This window comes from Mercenaria mercenaria, chromosome 6 (genome assembly GCF_021730395.1).
Source record: "Mercenaria mercenaria strain notata chromosome 6, MADL_Memer_1, whole genome shotgun sequence".
Classification (NCBI taxonomy): Eukaryota; Metazoa; Mollusca; class Bivalvia; order Venerida; family Veneridae; genus Mercenaria; species Mercenaria mercenaria.
The window spans coordinates 62,017,594-62,032,556 of record NC_069366.1 but is presented as its reverse complement, the minus strand read 5'-3'; the positions used below and the strand labels follow the sequence as shown (position 1 = coordinate 62,032,556).

Genomic DNA, 14,963 nt, shown 5'->3' with positions numbered 1-14,963 from the left:
TTTCGACCCCAAGACATTTCAACCCCAAGAGACAATTCGACCCCAAGACATTTCAACCCCAACTCCTTGGACATTTCGACCCCATTCAATGATATGCCTGAAAACATCTAAGAATGCCGTCATTATTATAATCAAGCTTTAATCTATAGATAATTGAGCAATTTCAAAATGTAATAATGCTTAATTACCAATTTAATTTAAAATGTTAAAATACGGTCATTTTCGCGAAAATAAGATTTTTTACAAAAATGAGCCATAGATCCATTTGTCTAAATTTCTTTATTTTCTAAAATTCTTTTTTTTTAATTTCTTAAAGTCTATATTAGTACATGCCTTCATATGAAAAAATGAGTGATTTTTATCTCACAATACCGAACAATACCGAAATAATCATCATTTATAAATTATTAAAATAACGGGATTTATGTATCAACCGCGTTTATTACGTAAATAATTTATGAACAAATCGTTCTGATTATCTATCTTAAAATAACCTTCATATAACATATTTTCATACTTGGTGTTTATTTATATGTTCAAATCATCTTAAAGACTATTTTAGTACACGGCTATATTAAAAAACAAAAAAAAAAGATTTTTAAATCATGGGCCGATTTCGCCGATTTTAATTATGAAAATAACTTTAATAAAGTCACATCTTTAATACCTCTTTATTTATTTATTTATTTATTTATCTTTATTTGACTTTTTTTCGAAAGATATATGCATCTCATTTCTATCATAGTATGGGATTCATCCAAATATAAATAATCATAATGTAACTCAAAGAAGTTTCAGATGTCATCATCTTCATTATATTGATATTTAAAATCATAATCAGAAACACGTAATCTTTTGATTGGATTATCACACCTTGATTAACTGTTTGTTGATATACAGCAGGACCTGGTGTGCATTTATCTGCAGTGCGCATTGCAATTAACAAGCGATTGTGGTGACATCGGATATTTATAAACATGTGTCAACATTATCTTAAATTTGGGCGAAAATGTAAAGAAAACAATAGGAAATTAAACAACATATTGCTTATTTTCGCATTTAATGTTATTTTCGTACGCGATTTTGACGCACACATAAAGTATTTGCTTTACAGAATATGATTTTTGTTATTTACAAAAGGGTCTTTTCTTTTCTATGTACGACATTCCTTCCAGTTGTAAAATATCAAACACGAAATCCCCGTTTCTGCAAAATGTAAGAATATGTGAGTACTGTTCTGTTAAAAACGGGGAAAAAATTATTATCATATTTCATATCTGTAAAGAAAATGTGACAGCCGTATTACTTTTTTCTATATTAAATATTTTAGCAAATACACCTGATTTAATGTATGATTTTAAAAGTATGATTTAAGCAACTTCAAGCGATTTCGGTCACACATTAAACCAGAATCCACCTAAAAAAAACGGGATACGCCGGAGTACATTTTCCATAACCGGGATACACCTGTATTTTGTAAGTTAAAGGTATTTTTGAAGTTTTTTTTAAATAATTCAATCATATATATCATAAATGAATAAAATACGAATGGAAAATAAAATGCGTTCACGCAAAATGACTTTATACGAGACTGAAATTCGGCGACCGCGCGGGAAATTTCCATTACCGAAATACACCCTTTTTTATTAATAAATGGTATTTTTGTAGGGTTTATTGCAGAAATCATTCGTGTATAATATAAAAAATAAGTTTCAGAAGGATAAATAAAATTCTTTAAGCAAAACGATTTTATAAGAGATTGAAATTCGGCGACCACGCGGGAAATTGCCATAACTGAAATACACCCGTATTTCTTCAACAAATGGTATTTTTGAAGTGATTTATGACTGAATTCAAACATATAGATCATAAATTATTATTTTTCAAAAGGAAATTAAAATACTTTTGCGCGTTACGTCTTGTCCATGATTGAAAATCGGCGTGTGCACTGGAAATTTGTACATTCGGAATTTCCATGTCCTAAAATATTCTAATGTACACAGGTATTTCTTTAATAAATCGTATTTTTAGGGTTTATGATAGAATTCAATCATATCTCAAATAAATAATTAATTTACAAAAGGAAAATAAAATGCACAAAACGTTTTTATACGAAGTTGAAAATTTGTTGAGCGCACGGGAAATTTGCGCACTCGTGGATGAACCACAATCACCATAATTTTGTTAGCTTTTAAATTAAATAAAAGCTTATCATATTTAACTGCACTTACCTTGTTAGACATTGTTTGTCACATGTCATTTGTGTGTGCTTACAAATATACTGATTAATTGATATAATCAATAGGTGTGATAATCCAATCAAACTCTATCAGGACTAATCAAAGGACATTATTCGTGCTTTGGCAATAAATGCAGTAAACGTTTTTATATTCATATATAAACATGATATAATTCTTTTAAAAACTGTTTTTTTTTTCATAATATATTTTTTTCTTAGATTATCAAAATAACATGAAGAAATAACTCAATTAGTTCCAATAATAAACATACGGCCGATCCTTTCCGACCAGCGCGGTTTATTCACTGACATGTATTTAAAAATAGAATATTTATATAGATCTACATATTCATATTTTCTAAAATATGTAAAATGGAAGAAATATAAAATGAAAACATACAACTATTTCTGAGGGGTCGAAATGTCTTGGGGTCGAAATGTCTTTGGGGTCGAATTGTCCAAGAAAATTAAATTTTGGGGTTGAAATGTCTTGGGGTCGAAATGTCTTGGGGTCGAAACGTCCAAGATTCGTACAAACAAAGTCACTTTATATCCCTGTTTCTCATATTCTCAGGGTTTCTCATATTCTCGTTTTTTGCCTTCAAGTTGTCAAATAATTTAATGTTTGTTATTTTCTAGACTGGAATGGTATAAAACTGACACACTGAAAATTTCAAGCGATTTGAATGCATATTGACGAACCTATCGTTGCACCACGTAATTTTACGCACACCTATTTCGACACCATTTTTGTTTTGACCTCGTTCTCGATTAACTTGGGGTTTCCGATGACGTAAATACTCGGTGTAATGACAAAAAACATCATGGTTACTTTTACTGATAAAAAAGTTGGAAAGTTCAGGAGTTGAAGATATTTATCAACTTACATTTACCATATACATGATTTTTAATGTTTCTACTAATGCAAATTTTCATCCATTTTAAAAACGTCCCTGTGGAAGCTTAGATTAAAAAAGTTACTGGAAATTTTGTTGTTCGTCTGCTGCCGACTTTGGTGCTATCAAGGTCACATCACTGCCATGTGACATATGTAGTCGCACTATTTTATGCACTGTTTTGGAAGGTGTACGCATTATATATCAATGCGATCATTACTACACACTTAATTTTTTTTCTCTTGTCTAGTAGGCTGCGAACACTGGGTTCATCTAAAGTTTTGTATAAAATAAAATGTGCCAAATTCCTCTGTAAACACTGCAGTCCAGAAAAATGAAAGAAAAAACATCAGACATTGTGTATTAAAAAAGCAGAGTGATTATTTATGTTCATAGCCCCTTATGTTCATGAATGTTAAAATGTTTTCAGATTTATTTATATCATTTGGCCTTAACATTGATTATCTACTTGCATCTACTTTTGTGTCAAGTTTTATTGCAGCATCCATGACAGTTATCAGGCCCTTCCCCAGAAATTTTTTAAGGCGCTGGGGTAAAGTTTGTGTGGCGGGATAAGGGGTGGGTGCGGGAGGGGTACCCCCTCTCGTGTTTGATTTTTTTTTTAAAAATCGAACCCAAATGGTGCTTTTTTAAGTATACCATATGCAAAAAAACACAACAACATGTATTTCATTACTTCTACATTTTCACATAATGATATAACCATCAATATATCATATAGTGTTATTTCTAGAGCTCAAAAAGGGCAGGGTGCTGCCAAAATGGGTCAGAGTGCTGTCCGAAAAGGGCAGTGTGCTCTTTTCGACCTGAAAGTTATCATAGCAGTAGTTGCATTTCTAGATGTCTATAGTTAATATGTATTCCATTTATCTTTATTGCACACTTAAAGGAAATGTCACAGAATAAATTTAAGCGGTAAATCTTCCCAAAACCAGTAACAAAGTTTACAAAGCCTTTTTACTTACTTTATAGTTTAGGTTTAACCATTCAAGCCTTTCTCTTAAAAAATATCACCAAGAATGTCAACTTATTCATATGAATATGAAAAAGTGGAGGGCCTTAATATATTAGCTTAATCTTGAAACCAAGATCATGTTGTAAACAACATAGTTAAAGGCCTGTTTCAGGTCACATTGTAACTAATTATTATCACAAGTCATGTTGTATTGATCAGGTCTTTCATCAATATTTCATTAACAGAAAAGTACTATTACAGTCAGGTTAAAATTTACTAAAACGCATATCCAAAATATACTATCCGGATACCGGTACACTTTCGGAATGTTGTCTGAAAGTAGTTTTTACTCAGTTACATGACCTACTAGGGTAAACCAGAGATAGTTCCTCAAATTTTGATGTTTCTCATCCTTAAAAAATACACCGACTGTCAGCTTTTTTTGAAGGAAATATGGAAAAATTGCATACGACATCGGGAGTAATAAGACTCGTGAACGGACATTCTAAACGTACTTTTTCTTTCGATATTCATTAAAATTTGTGCATTTTCTAGTTTAAATTACAGTAGAATCAAACTGCATTGATATATACTTGTTATTATACTAAACAATGGTCTAATTTAAATTTTGCACAAAGAAATCTAGGGCACTTTTCACGTGCTTGGTAATCAGCTGGCCGCTTACGCACCCCTTTTTGACATTTCACAGGATCCATACTATTTATCAATTAGTTTTAACACTTCATTGATTCTCATTACCTGTGTGCACTCGCCGTGACGTAATTTGCTGTTTAAAAAAATCGTTGAGGCATGTCAACTGGGAAATTACATATACACTACACATGAGGTATCTCACGGGGATGAAATCGCTTACTGATTTAAGACGCCGCGCTAATAATTGAGGCACCGCGCGGGATATTTAAGCGCTGCGGGAAGCTGTATTTCGTGTTTTAAGCGCCGCGGTAGCGCGGCGCCTTATGCGGCTGAGGAAGGGCCTGGTTATGGTGTAGCACATTACTTACAGTGATTGCACAAATATTTAAGCCGATCAAAAGCTTCGTAACAAATATCATGTAAGATGCGTCGAAATAGGTGTGTTAGAAAAAAGTATGGCCGACCACACTAGTTGTTGTTTACCTTTTGATTTCTGCAGTTAGTTGTTTAGAATAAGATGTTATTGGTATGATTCAATGCTTAAAAGGTTAGTGCACATGCAACATCTAATAGAGTCACGTATGTTACTGAATGAAAAAGTGCGGCCATGTTGCTTGTTATGTGCATCGAAACTGGTGAGTCTGGGATATCAGCATTTTACTACATTTTCCAAAAAATCCTTAATTTTTTCTGGTGGTGTTAGCAAATTTGCCATAAATTATTGATTATGCAATTAGAGCTCCAGATAAGCTGCGTATTTGCGTATTTACGCAATTAAAATTGCAGAAAACCCAATTGAATTCATACAGTGTGCGTACTGAAACGCAATTAAAATTCCTAATACCCAATTCGTAAAAAAGAGACTTTAACGCTAGATTTGACTGACTGGTTATACGTTACTGCAGAACAGGTTGCAATTTATCGGAAAAATAACAGGACCATTCAGTCGGCTGATCGGTGTTATTTGGACGCTTTGTAAACAATTTTACGCCGATAAAATGTAAAGAGGTTGCAGGAAAAAACATTGTTGCAGCACAAACAAACAAATAAGTGGGATATTTTGCTGTTCAACAATGACAGTTATCTGTTTGTGACGATGTAGTGTCACCAATACTGGATGACATCTTTTGGGAGAATGCATATTGCGGTGACCACATCGTTCGGGATATTGTGGATGAACTGATCTCAGACTGCATTAAAAGTGAAAAAGAAAACAACAGTATGAAACATTCATTACAATTTTAAATACATTTTTGTATTAAACATTGAAGGGCGCCATTAAAATACTTAGTCAGTCCTGTTTAATGATATATACCATGAATACTTTAAGCAAAAAAATACTCAATTGTAAGTGCGAGATTGGTAAAATACCCAATTGGTTTTAGCAAATACCCAATTACTTCTGAAAAGGCTGGGTAATGATATTATTTTTACCCAGTTCAAATTTCCAATACCCAATTCAGACAAAAAGTGATGGGTAAATACCCAATTGCACCAAAAGCTTATCTGGAGCTCTGTGCAATTAATTGTAATATTTCTTGATGTATTTACTACAGAGTATATATTTTTATAACACAATGGTAATTTTAATGTTTTAAATTCTACAACTTATTTGTGATGAAAGTCAAATCTAAATCCACGGGAATACGAGAAACTCTTGGTCCATTTCTGAGGGTGAGGGTGGTTCCAAATACAGAAACAAAATAATTAAATGGGATCATTTCAGTAACATTTTATGACTCCATCTGAAAGACAAGTGAATTTTCTACAAAATAACACCCAAATGCTGTTTATGAAATGGTTAATCTGTTACTGGGAATAAAAAGAACCCCTTAGGCCCCCGAGAATATGAGAAAACAGGATATATGGCATATGAACCGGGCACAGTTAATGATACACTCGAATCAAGGTATCACTATCTCCGTGATCCCATTCCCAGTAATGGCAGTATCCGTCATCACGCATATTGTTTTTCAAAATGTGTATAGGTCTCTGTAGTTTTACATGGTCAGAAACCAATAATTTCTTCTTTTACCGTTGAATTTACCGTTGATGCCAAGTCTTGAATACGTCGAACATGTAGTGACTGATTCATATCCAAAATTCTCAAATAGCATGCTCCTTAAAAGTCATATACAAATTTGTTTGGCTTATGTTTCCAGGCTACATTCAAATTGCTTTTAAAAGCATTCACAGTTCTGCTGTTTATACACTTGTTAGGCAATTTGTTCCAGCGATTCACACTTCGGGCAGCAAATGAGTTCATAGTGCTCTTGAAGTTCTTATGTTTCTTCTTCTTCTTCCAGTTGACTTCATACCTCAAAATGAGTATTATCGAAGGGTGTGACTATACTTGCGTCGTTGAGGACAACACAGTGAAATTAAAATGCCAAAGTGTACAATTTAAAAGTAAAAATGTCCTGTATATTTACACGACCAACGTCTGCAGTCCCGACTTGAAGCCCTCGATGGTCGTGGCTGCAACAGTTTGAGCAGGAAGTGAGTTCCATAGTCAATTGGTACTTGGAAAGAATGATGCCTTATGTATCAGGATCCTGGAGTGTCCAGGGTTCTCGGAAACGCCGAAATCGGCGTCCCTGTACGGATAATTGGTCCCGGTATACACGTGTTTATTGCAGCTTGGGAGTCCCCGGACGCCCGTTTCTGCAGTGAGACGCAATGAAAATTAACTTATTACATAAACCTGTGAATACACAAGGTTTGACTCGAGAGCAAAATATGTGGGCGGAGTCACTCGCTTGTTACCGATAGCCGCGTACATGTATAGCCAATCAGCGTTGCCGGTTTACAGTACACCGAGAGATAAGCTGCATAATTATGTATAATTAACTCGAATGTATACATGTGATTGTCGGCGTGATTGCATAGGTGACAATTTCTAATTGTAAACGACGGATTACGTAGTGTTTGGAGTAACTCCGATTGTTTTCTCACGTACTAATTACCAGGCAGTTTTAAAGAACTTTTTTAGAAGAAGTGAAAATTAGGAATGAATGTCCGAGTAATTTTAAGATGCTGTCGATGCCAGTCTTAGTAACGTGATTATTTTTCTGCAAAATCGATGATGTTACTAAAGAAGCATTTATTACTATGTTGATCATAAACATACTGTGCATTCTTAATGTATTTTAGACCGAATGTTTTAACTTTAATAAGTATTAAAATAAAAGCAGTAATTGTTCATGTATTTTCTTTTCACTGTATGTTTATATACGTTTCCATTTTGAAATAAAAAGGTAAAGATAAAATTATCACCAGGAATTTTGTCTAAATTGATATTTTTACAAGGGGAATTTTGTCCACCTTTATAATTTCACAGGGGGATTTTGTCCAGGAAGATCAGAAACTGCGGGGGGGGGGGGGGGGGGGTATGCAGGGGTGATTTTGTCCTACATTAATTTTTGACTACATTTTACCTATTTTACCTTTACCTTTTCATCGCACCTTAACAATATTTGGGTGAAGAATTGTGATTATAAAATGTCTGTCGGTCTACACTTAATTTGACAGTACAATAGAGGCCTGTGTTTTGACGAAACATTTAAGTCTGTTCGTCAGTCTAGTCAGTAGTTGGGACTGCAACTTTTTCAGCTTTGGGAGTCCCAGGAATGCAACTTGAAATTGCTAGTGAGAACCCTGGGTATGAGGTATCTCATGTTATGGCCCCTCAATTGACATGCATCTGGTCTGACCAAGTAAATGTCAGCTGGTACTGCAATAAGATGATGGACTATGCCGACTTTGGCCTTTTGACGGCGTTGTTGTAAAGATTCCCATGATAATTGATTCAGCATGGATGTCACGCTACTATTTCTGCTGTATTCACCAGTAACGTATCTTGCAGCTCTTTGTTGAACTTGTTCTATTTTGCTGATTGTGTGTGTGGATCCCAGATAGTGGCTGCATATTCTGTTATTGGTCGAACTAAAGACTTGTAGCACATCTCTTTAACTTTTGGTGGACAACTGTATGTATTTCTTCTGAGAAAGGCCAAGGTGTTATTAGCTTTGCGACAAGTAATATCTATGTGTTTGTTCCACGATAGATCTGAAGAAATGTTTTCACCTAAGTATTTTGCTGTTTTGACGTTTGATAAAGTAGATCCATGGCATGGATACTATATGAAGATATGATTGGTGAGCATTTCTTAGTGATTCTGATGACCTCACACTTGTCTGGATTGAATTGCTTCAGCCATTTATTTTCCCATTCTTGAAGTTTATTTAAATCTTCTTGAAGTTTCGTTGCGTCTGTCGTTGTTTTGATGGTTCTGTAGAGCAAGCAGTCGTCCGCAAAGAGACGTGAGGTAGATGAGACACAGTCAGGCATGTCGTTGATATACACTAGAAACAACAGCAGCCCGAGGACTGTGCCTTGTGGAACGCCTGATGTAACAGGGGTACAGGAGGAGTGTTGGCCTTCTAGCACCACTGACTGGGTTCTGCCTGTCAAAAAGTCTGATATCCAATCAAGAAGGTGACCTCGCACACCATAACATCGTAGCTTCGTTAGAAGGCATTGATTGGGCACTTTATCAAATGCCTTACTAAAATCAAGTAATATGGCATCAACTTGCTCGCCAGTGTTGAGACTGTCAGCTAGGTCTTGGACTGTAAGGATCAGCTGTGACTCACAGGATCTCTGCTTACGAAAGCCGTGCTGTGCATCACTGAGTATACCATGTCGATCTAGGTGAGAGATGACATTACTATGTTTGACATGTTCAAGAAGTTTACAGCAAATAGAAGTAAGCGACACTGGTCTATAATTAGATGCCGTACCCTTGTCCCCCTTCTTGAACAGTGGAGTGATGAAAGCTTCTTTCCAGGCAGATGGTAACTTGCCGCAGTCTAGCGAGGTCTGAAAGAGAAGTGTTAATGCATCTACAGCTTCTTCGCAGACACTCTTCAGTAGTGTTCCTGATATATTGTCGGGACCAGTTGCCTCGTGGATATTGATGTTTTTCAGTAGTTTCAAGAGTCCATTTTTGGTAACAGTAATACGGAGCACTTCCTTATAGGATTCATGTAATGTTGGTATATTGTCACTGTCTTCTGACGTAAAAACTGATGTAATCTGAGCATTCAAAATATCTGCTTTGATTTTACTATCACTATTGAGAGATCCATTGGATTTTAAAGGTGCCACACCGCTAGAGTCACATTTATGAAAGATAATTCCTAAATCAATTAAACTTAAAGACCGATAGAACCGCTGGCAGTCATTATCCATTCTTTTCACAGGTACTTGACACATCCAACAATTTTGATTAATGACAAGTCCTTTCCAGTAAATCAAACTAAACTGTAATCTAATCAGAAATTATTATCTTTTATACCGTTAATCACCGATGTCAAGCAAACAAACAAGCAAAAGAAACCAAACTTTATAAGCAAATTCAGCATACACTATGCCTTTGGCTTATTTAAGCAAAAACATCTTTACCTAAAAAAACATCATCAATCTTCTCAGTAAATTACAAATCCTAATAATCTCATAATCTTTCCTGGGAATAACAGGAGAATATAATTATTTTACAACTCTATTATAAAATATATATTAAAACATAGTACGGGTTTTCTTAAAACTTGGTACGGGTCGTCCATGATATGGTCCGGATCGTCCATAACATTGACCTATAACTAAGGTTTACTAAAAATGAACATTGTTTGTCTGCGGCTGTACTAGTCATTCTGAAACATTAAAACCATATTTTTGGTAAAAAATAGTGGTATAAAAATTTAAAAAAGAACATGGTCCAGGTCATTCTGAAACGTGGTCCTGGTTGTTCCGAATATGGTTCGGGTTGTCTGATCTGGGTTGTCCCAGCACAGAAACATAATGTAGACGACGAGTACCAGAACTCAAGAAGATTCTACAAGTACCAATAGTATTAGCCTTAATTGTTTGAAGAAATGGGATGACTTATTTTATGATCTGACATTTTATAGTTGCCACCTACTAAGCCTTACACGTATCTGCACTTTATCATCGGGAAAAGGAAGACATTAAAAAATAAAAAAAAAGAGTCATAAAATACTGATCAGATTTACTTGCTCCAATAAATTAAACACTAATACTCATATAGAAACTTCAGATGTTCTGAATATAAAGCATAATTTTAGATAAGTGACTTTAAATTTGTGAATAGGTGCATTTAGTGGATATCTACCTGACTCTGGTTTCAATACAATTAAGACTGTTGATGACACTAAATTGCACAAACAAAACACAAAATAACATTCAGAAATGTCAGAGGGGCAATGTCAACATAAATTCATTATCAGACATGTAATCGTAACAAATACATGGTGCATATATCATGAAAACCTTCCCAACAGATTTCATTTGGGATTTCCTAACAGAAATATCCAGAATATGTTTGGAGGTGACAGGACAGTGACAGTCAAAAGTTATCATTTTCTGTCCCGAACCATCCTATTATTTGGACTACCATTTCAGGACAATGTGTACCACATATCACTGATCTGTGGCTTTCTGTAGGGGCTCTATTTAGCTCGATATAGTGTTGCCCCGTGTCCAGTTAAAATTCCCTTGGTCCAAATCATCCTCTGTTGAGCTGGTCCCCCAGTCCAGTTTGAAAAACTGGGTTTACAAAGATATTAGATTGATTTTTTTCAGCAATTTTTTGATTATGAATTTATTACATGATTTTTGGTTGGGCGCTGACTCGCCAATCAACCAATTGAAAATGCATTTTGTAAACCAATATGGCGGCTTCCAGTAGCGAATCTTCAAACATGATCAACTTATCAATCACAAGAAAACGGAAAAGAACTTTCTCGGTGTGAAAGAACATAATGCCTTTTTAAATCCCGACCAATCCCCGGCTGCTAAAGCAGTCTGATTGTTAAACCAGACAGCTTTATATAGGCTTAAAAATTTATTCAGATCAGTGCATGGATTGTGTAAAAAGGGCAAGCCATACACAGACTACATTTTAATATGCGACTTAGACGAAGCCAAATGACTGGATGTCGGTATAGAACTGATAAAAAGGCAGTGGAATATGCCTACTCAGTAGCTGAATCTGAAAGGGTAAAAATGAGGAAAACACTTGAGGACTCGAAATTCATCTCAGTTATATCAGATGGGTCTACTGATTCTTTCAAGAGGCAGAAATGGTTTATATCTGCTCTGCTAATAGGGGTCACATTTCTGTGAAATTTTCTCTGGTCAAGAACGTACCAGGAGGATTATGAAAATGAGTATGACTATGACATTGTCTATGTATGTTCCCTTTATCGAGAGAAAAAGATGAAATAGCTTGTTTCAGAAAACTATATAAAATTAACAGTTTTATGTTACGGTACAATTAAAATACTCTTTCATTTTCAGGAGTAAAGACAAATAGCTCGTAAGTGTTCATCATGGATTCTGGTCCAGACGAGACTGTGTCTGGAGAGGGACCAGATCAACTTGAGGAAGCAACTGAGATGAATGAACAAGAAGATACTGAGGCTGGCAGTCCAATGCAACAATCACCGGACCAGTCCAACTTCGATGAAAATTACAGGTAATGTAGAATTTGGGGGTGAGTATTAAAGATCGTCGACATTTTATGACATTTTTTGTGTTTCGTATTTTCGGTTAGAGATTTATACTGTATTTAAGGACCAGAGAGACCAATGACATCGAGATAGAATCAATAAAGAAAACCCCAGATTTGAATCTGACTTTATGACATTTGAAATTTTTTCTAGCGTTTCCTTATGCTGGACCGAGGTTTTCCTCGATTATCAAGTTAGATGACGCAAAGCCATCACTTCCAGTTTAATAAACGTCTTTAGTATGACAGTATTTAAAAATTTGTTAAAAGTGGAGTGTTTCAATTGACTTTAGTTTAATTTCTAGTTTTACATTTGCATTTGATAGATATTGGGATATTTCAACAGTTTATCTGAACCAAAATGCAAGTGTTAAAATCATATGTAGCTTTCAAATTCATTTAATTTTAGTATTTTGATATATGTAATAGAAAACCATAGTATGCATTTACTGTTTTTAATGCTTCATTGGATTCTTCAAAAACTGTAAATAGAAGTTATATTTATTCAGGTCTCCAGAAAGTGCAGATCAAACAGTTCAAGGAGAACTGATGGATACAGCTGATGATAAACCTGAATCTCCTGATGCTGGAATGGAAAGTGAGGGAGCTAGTGACAATGAGCAGGAAGATGAAAGTAATGAAATAGAAAACAATGAAGCTGGTGAATCTGAGGTTGATAGAACAGATGTAACTGAATCATATCAACCTGTGCAGAAATCACCTGAATTGCCAGCTGTGGTTGATTCTAGTTTTTGGTCTGATCAGGAAACACAAGAAAAAGAGCATGTAATCAGGGATGGTGAAGAAAAAAATTCTAGTAAAATAATAGATGATGAGCAAGAAACTATAGAAAAAGGTGAATTAGGTGAATTTGAAAATGAAAAAGCTAATGAAAAAGAAGCAGAATCAGTTGATCAGGAAGAAGTAGAGGATTCACAAAATTATAAATCAAAGCCTGTTGACGAGTCAAGAACTTCTCAAAGTTCTGAAAATGTAAGCCAGCAGGAAGGTAATGTTCCTGATGAGTCAAATTTTGAACACAAGACTATTGATGAAAATAAAACTGATTTCACTGAGACCGATAATGTGACAGATCAAGAAATTCATAATTTATCTGATAGTGACAGACAGTTAGGTCAGGAGGGAAATGAAAATGTAGAAGAAAGGTCTCATTCACCCAGATCTCGGGAGGTAAGCTCTACTTCACTTGATAAAGAGTTGCCACAAAAAGAAGACAATGTCTTTGACAATTTGGAGGAAAATAGTGTTCTCTCTTTAGACAAAACTAAAGAAACAAACTTTGAGGCTGAAGGGGACATTGATAGTTTTAAATATCCAAGTAGTGGATTAGTCCAGACAAAGAAACCAGAACATTTAAATATAGATCCATTTGGAAAGGGAAATATGTCAGCTTCTAGTTCAGTAGACAATTTTTCAACTACATCTTTAAAAGGTTCAAGTGATAGTGATGATGATGACATATCTGATTTTGATCTTACTAAGCCGGAAACACAAGGTATTGGCACTGGCAGACAAATTGAAGATGGTGAAACATTAAATGGCCAAGTTACTGACACTGATACTGTTTCTAGTTCTTCTAATACTGTAATAGAAAACACAGTCAAGCAGGATGATTTTGAAGAAAAAGTTGCTGAAGAAAATGGAACAGGTGACAGTGCACCAGATACAAGTATGCAGGTATGCTGTCAAATATATACAAGCATTTCCACCTGCAACATAACACCAGATAATATAATTGTTATTAAGCATTGTTTTAAGAGCTCAAATGGCGGTAATTCCTAAAACTTAAAAATCTTTCCAGTTTGATTCAGACAAAAAATTTTATGCCCCCAAAGGTGGGCATATCAAAATCGCACTGCCAGTCCATGTGTGTGTGCGTGCATCTGTGTAAATTCTTGTGCGGCCTGTAACTTCAACATTCATAGGGGGATTTGAAAATAATTTGACACAAATGTTAACCATATTGAGGTGTGTCGCTCTTATGACCTGGATCTCTCAGGTCAAGGTCACAAAATGATGTGTGATTTTTTTTCGTGTCCGGTCCATATCTTTTTGGCACATGGAGGTATTTTTAAATAAGTTTGCACAAATGTTCATCTAATCCCAAGGGTGTTGTGTCATTGACCCAGATCTCTTGGGTCAAGGTCACAATTTGACATACCTGTTTTGTGATTTTTTTTCGTGGCCGGTCCATATCTTTTTATACGGGAAGGGACGTATAATGTACGCCAGTGTCCATCTGTCCGTTAGCAATTTTGTGTCCGCTCTGTAACTCTTGAACCCTTTGAAGGATTTTGAAGAAACTTGACACAAATGTTCACCACATCGAGACGACATGTAGACAGGGCTCTTGCTAGTGGGCGACTTGAGCGAAATAGTCGCTTTGGAACTTCAGACTTTGCTCAAATCTAACCTCGAAGCGAAATTCAAGTCGCCCGATTTTCTTTTATCCGCACTCGCTGATTACCGCTACCCTGACTGTTGACAATTTGCACCTTGTCAAAATGAGTGTTGAATACACTGTAAACACACGCCGATAGCATAATTTAAGCTCCGCCTACTTCAGGTACTTGCGAGATTTTCGCG

The 14,963-nt window shown here is 35.3% G+C and overlaps 2 protein-coding genes across 6 annotated transcripts in view; one reads left to right on the top strand and one right to left on the bottom strand.

Moving 5' to 3' along the window:
• The window catches only part of LOC123533418 (uncharacterized), a 283,937-nt gene that overhangs the window by 123,094 nt on the left and 145,880 nt on the right, over positions 1-14,963 (bottom strand). The window lies entirely within an intron of this gene.
• The window catches only part of LOC123550443 (zinc finger CCCH domain-containing protein 18-like), a 76,006-nt gene that overhangs the window by 222 nt on the left and 60,821 nt on the right, over positions 1-14,963 (top strand). For 4 of the 5 annotated variants that reach the window (XM_053546077.1, XM_053546075.1, XM_053546074.1 and 1 more), the window contains exons 2-3: positions 12,146-12,323; positions 12,866-14,054. In XM_053546077.1, coding sequence (XP_053402052.1) covers positions 12,178-12,323; positions 12,866-14,054 — 1,335 coding nt within the window. In that variant the 5' untranslated portion in view covers positions 12,146-12,177. Of the gene's footprint in view, positions 1-5,817; positions 5,985-12,145; positions 12,324-12,865; positions 14,055-14,963 lie in introns of those variants that run through there. The other variant, XM_053546076.1, reaches the window with a different exon arrangement.